This window comes from Antrostomus carolinensis, unplaced genomic scaffold (genome assembly GCF_000700745.2).
Source record: "Antrostomus carolinensis isolate BGI_N321 unplaced genomic scaffold, ASM70074v2 scaffold23552, whole genome shotgun sequence".
NCBI classification, from domain to species: Eukaryota; Metazoa; Chordata; class Aves; order Caprimulgiformes; family Caprimulgidae; genus Antrostomus; species Antrostomus carolinensis.
This window is the reverse complement of record NW_010300485.1, coordinates 1-5,241: the sequence shown is the minus strand read 5'-3', so window position 1 is coordinate 5,241 and position 5,241 is coordinate 1. Positions and strand designations below refer to the sequence as shown.

At 39.7% G+C, this 5,241-nt stretch overlaps 1 protein-coding gene and 1 non-coding gene across 2 annotated transcripts in view; both read right to left on the bottom strand.

Moving 5' to 3' along the window:
- IARS1 (isoleucyl-tRNA synthetase 1) overlaps window positions 1–89 on the bottom strand; it is a gene marked incomplete at its 3' end in the record, with an annotated part of 71,419 nt that extends 71,330 nt beyond the window's left edge. Inside the window, exon 1 of the mRNA XM_010163159.1 lies at window positions 1–89. This exon is cut by the window's left edge and continues 21 nt beyond it. Within this exon, the coding sequence (XP_010161461.1) occupies window positions 1–89 (89 nt within the window).
- A 1,892-nt stretch (window positions 90–1,981) lies between these two features.
- On the bottom strand, window positions 1,982–2,116 carry LOC114818348 (small nucleolar RNA SNORA84). Its single transcript, XR_003766142.1, has one exon. It is a non-coding gene; the product is annotated as a small nucleolar RNA SNORA84 (small nucleolar RNA).
- Between the last annotated feature and the right edge of the window lie 3,125 nt (window positions 2,117–5,241).

Sequence of the window (5,241 nt, the reverse complement as noted above, 5' to 3'; positions counted from 1 at the left end):
TCCTGGAAACAATTAAGCTTTTTCCAGAGCTCCAGTATCTTCTCTTCCTCCTCTGGAAAAGTTATGTTTTCTGGAACTTGTTGAACCATTCTTTCCCAGCAACAACCAAGCAGAGAAAAGAAAATACACATTGAACAGAAGTGAGGAAAAAAATGACTTCACAAATACATTTATTGTCTTACAAACGCGTATCACCAATCCACACCTCAGTTTTGCAAAGTGTAGACACTGAAGGAAGCACTACATTCTAAAAATGGCCTAATAATCTTGACAGACCAGCACTGAAGTTTTGTAACAGAAGGATTCTCCATTCACTCAACTGTAGACATTCACTTTTTATTATGCTTTTATTTTTGTTTCCTACGGAAAACAGTTAAAGGGTGAAATAATTTTTTGGTTGCAAGTTTGGGGTGTTTTAGGAAAAGTTTCCATGTCCAAAGTGACCTTTCAGCATCAGTTTTTGAACTAGCAAGAGTGACTTTAAATGCAGGAACTAATAAATGAGTGAAAAAAAGGCTTCTTTTCACTGTACAACTATTCCTACCATTTAAAGGCTTAAAACAGCACTTTTCTACCTCACTAGACCACCATTCTCAGGTGCACCTAAGACCAGCTAGACTTCAGTTAGCAAAGCTGAAACACACTGCAATGAAAGATGAATATGTGCAGAAGAATCTGAACAAGCAGGCAAGGGAAAAGCTCACAGACCTCAGCCATGCATCTTGTAAAAGTTCTAACTTCAAGAATGATGGCAAAACTACTATTTTTCTTTTTTACAAGTATGTCAGAACTAAGCCACAAGGGGCTACTTCTTGCCAGCCATTTCCTGAAGGTCTTTTTTTATTTGGTGGATTCTGAAAGGGCCAGCAGAGCCCAAAGCCATTCTTCAGTTCTGGGTAAGTCGATGAAAATCATTAGAAGCTTTCTTTGCAACACAGAATTCTCACCATCATTAGAAACAGACAACAGGGCTACCTGGTGTACCAGATCTGCTTCCAAAATTCAAACTTCAACAAAATGCTACAGCAAGCACTAAGCAAAAGATCTATGGAATAAAGATATTTAAGAAAGAAGTTCCATAACAGAAGAAAACTAATTATGAAGGTTATAATAGATGATGGAGAGATGAACAGGCTCTCCCACCTCTACCTTTAGCACTAGAACAAGGTGAACACTACATCAGCCTCATGTTTCACTGAGTTGCAGAATTACAAGGAATGGCACAAGGACTGAGTCTTCCAATTGACTCAGGTTTGTCAAACAGCAACCATAAGCAGCAACAAATGCAAACACATGAAGACAATACTTCAAGTTACAGTTGACATGCTGCTTGGTAGCACTAATGTTCCAAAACATTTACTTCAATGAAACCCAGAACACCATAGAAATTGTTAACTCAATGCTTGAACACATTAAAAAAAAAAGGGGGGGGGGGCTAAAATGAAACCTGCAGACAAATTCCACTATTCTTACTTTTTCTATTCATTCTCCCCACTAATAAACCCAAAATATCAAATAAGAGAAGAAATTAATTGAGAAACCCACAACTTGATACACAGGCAACACAGCAGCTGCAGGGGAAATCACGAGCTGACAAGGAACACATGAACACGGCCTGGATGTGTTCTTAAAAAGGCAATAAAAAGCCTCAGCACACTCAGTTACAGTACATGCGACTTCTGAAAGAGTTTTCATCATCCTATCTCAAAGCATTCAACAAAGCACTAGTTAGGCCATGCCACTGCCCAGTGATTAGATCACAGCACCAAGATCACAGTGCTAGAAACAATGGAGATGATAAAAGAATTCAGTCTTAAAGCCCATCTCCTACAAGCCAGTTGACTCAAGGCCTAAGGATCTGCACATCTTACTTAGATCAAGCTCAGCCTTCACAATTTAGTGATAACTGTGAAGGTTTTGGCAACTGGCCCAGCTGGCAAGTCCCTATAATCTAACAGATTAAATGTGGGGTTAAGGTTTGGTGTGTAGCTGTGACCGGGCTGTGGAAGCTGCTCACGTATCACAGGCTCCATGCGTAAATCACAGCATCACTTTTGGCCCATTTCCACCAGCTGAAGCACTGTACGCACAGACCAGTGTCCAGCAACCACAGGGCACAAATTCATACACACGCCGATCGATATCACCAGAGAAGTTTATTATGTCAGAATTAGGAAGAAAAAAAAAGCCACTGATGAGAGTTAATATGTAACAGTCACTACAGGTCAGGTTTTTTCAAGTTACAGAACAGAATTTTAAAGAGATTTACTTAAAAGACAAAGCACGTTTAAAATCTAGCTGTGGCTCAACCTCAGCTGAGCAAGAAGTAGAGACTTCTGCGTTCAGGAAAAGCATAACCAGTTCATAGACTGAGATATGAACAATTTCATATGCCTACAGCAGAAAAACTTCGTTACTGTAAGCAAGCTAGGCATTTTAAATTGGAAAAAAATCAAGGACAGCTCTTTGAACACAGACTGACTGAAAACTTCACCAATGATGTTACAGAAATTATATAAATGTACCTAATAAAACACTTTTGGTCAAGACTCCAAATTCACATACAGATTAGTAAACACACAGGGGGTTTTGTTTTCTTGTTTTCTTGTTTCTCTATTCATTTTCTGCTGACAAAAACTGGTAAAGTTTAAGACAATATTCACCACTGGGGAACTTTTTTTAAAGCACACTCACTTTTTCTAATATATAACAACATTCAACAGGAAAGGTGTCAACGTTTGTAGGTTGTACTACAGCAGTCTCACACTTATGCTGGGCTTCTTATCTAGAAGGAAAAAAAGTAAAAAAGCATTAAGACCATAAAAGCAAGTTAGAATGAGGGGTTTTTGCATATTAAGATTTTTTTTTAATTTAATTTTTCATCTAAAATTCAATTAAAATGCCACTATGAATTAAGTGAAGCAGTATTTGAGGAACGTGTTGCACAACACACATCACATAGAGAGATGATTAAAAGAAAGTGGATTTCGAGACATTATTTGTTGACTAAGAAACTGAAAAGATTAAGAACCAGCATGAACTAAAAGTGCACAAAAAGTCTCCTCATTTCAAGTGTTTTATGATCAGTCTCTTATCCCCATTCCAGACACCTTTCCCCACAAACTGTTCTATGGGGGAGACCTCAGCACAAAGTTCCCTCCAGAGACCAAGCAGAGCCTCCTTTCTCCATCTCCAGATGCCTGCCCCAAAGTTAAACAACGCACTATTTCACACAGACACACAACGAGGCTCCCCATTTCTGCCTTTTGAGGCTTTGAGGTAAGGGAATTTCTGGAGTAACAATATTCTAAACTGTTCATCTGATAATCAAAAGCATCCGTTTCTAGAACAGATGGAAACAACCACGTTTGAAACAAAAGGTAGGAAGGATGGATGGGAACAGAATGCTGAAGTACAGAACAAATGTTGCTCCCAAAAATCTTATACCAACACCTTATACAGGGAATAAAAATACAACACTAAACAAAAGACCCAAGAACAGGTGGAAAAAACCCAAAGCAATCATGCAGCACATCTATCTTTAAAATTTCTTCTAAACTGAACAACCTCGTCCTACTCCAACCACCAACAAAAAAAATAGTATTTCAGCAACCAGCTTTCTTCTCCAAAAGGACAAAGTGTCCACCCTTGTGGCCAGTCCCCCTAACACTGGAATTTATGAGGGTAATTACTTTAGGAAATAATTAAAAGTATGGTTTTCTTAAAAAAAATTGGGGGTTGATGGCAATACAGAAAATCTGTATTTTCAATTTATTCATAGTAGACTGCTAACAGCCTGATTATTCCACTGTTCTACATGATGGGTCACAAAACTGAGGAGTTACAGACTTTTCTTACTGAAAAATATGCCCCACAGTGAGCAGATCAGAAAACTAAACCAGGAAACTAGGAACAGACAGCTTCTGATTTCTAAAGAGGTAAATGAAGTCTACTCAAGCAGAGTCTGATACCTGAGGATAGGTTAGGGCAAGTGTGTGGAGATTAAGGGCAATTAATGACAGAACAAGGGGAAATGTTCTTTCAGCTGAAAGAGGGGAGGTTTAGATTAGATATTAGGAAGAAGTTCTTCACTGTGAGGGTGGTGAGACACTGGAACAGGTTGCCCAGAGAAGATGTGGCTGCTCCTCCCTGGAAGTGTTGAAGGCCAGGTTGGATGAGGCTTTGAGCAACCTGGTCTAGTGGAAGGTGTCCCTGCTGCTGGCAGGGGGGTTGGAACTGGATGAGCTTTAAGGTCCCTTCCAACCCAGACCAGTCTGTGATTCTGTGATTAATTCATCCCAACATATCGCCCAAGATGAACCACTACTCGAGATGGACTGCAGCCCATCTGTCCCCAGCAAGGAGAGTTTCTTTTTATGCTGAAAAGCCCATTAAAAGATTGCCAAACCAGAGAAATTAATATTATGTTTAGACACAAATTTCATGCTATGCAAGAACTCAGTTTTACCCTGTATCTTATGATGTCTTAAGCAAATTTTTCTGTTGGCTTCATACTACTTTGATTAAAAGTGTAAAAATCTGTCATTGTGAAAAAAAAAAAAAAAACAACCAACAACCCAGGTAATTTTGAAATAACTTTGAACTATGTATCTTTAAAAATCAGAAACTACTCTCAGTTGAGCTAGCAAACCCTGCTGTTACGTGTCAAGTAAATCCTGCTACTACCTGGCAGCAGCTTCCTAAGCACATCACCAAGAAAACCGAAAAAATACACCTTCTTCAGTTTCCAGAAGGTTCTCGGGGGTAGGAGAGCCAACATTTGCTGTAGAGACATCAAATCCATCACAGCTACACGAATCAAATGTGCCTGCCTCAAAAATTCCCCCTCTATGAGAAGGATGCTGAAGTGGAATGCTTAAGACATATCACACATTGCAAGGCCTCTCAGCTTCTTTGTTCAACTAATTAATGAATTTAAGGCTTGATGAGTATTAACCTCTGCAATAAGTAAACTGGTTAACCTTTAATAAGTACCTATTTTAAGTACTCACTAAATTCTAGAAAAAGCAAAGAACCTCTACAGCACCCAGGGAAGTTTATGAGCAAAATACCTTATACGTAAACATAACGTTACAGATACGCGACACAGTGGCTCTAACGCCTGAGAAGGCGCTTGATAAGGTCAGAACCCCACAGCGGAGCAGTCAGCCCGGCCGCCTCCCCGTTAACGCGCTCCAGAGCTCCGGGCGGTGACAGGAGCCGGCACCAGCCGGGACACAA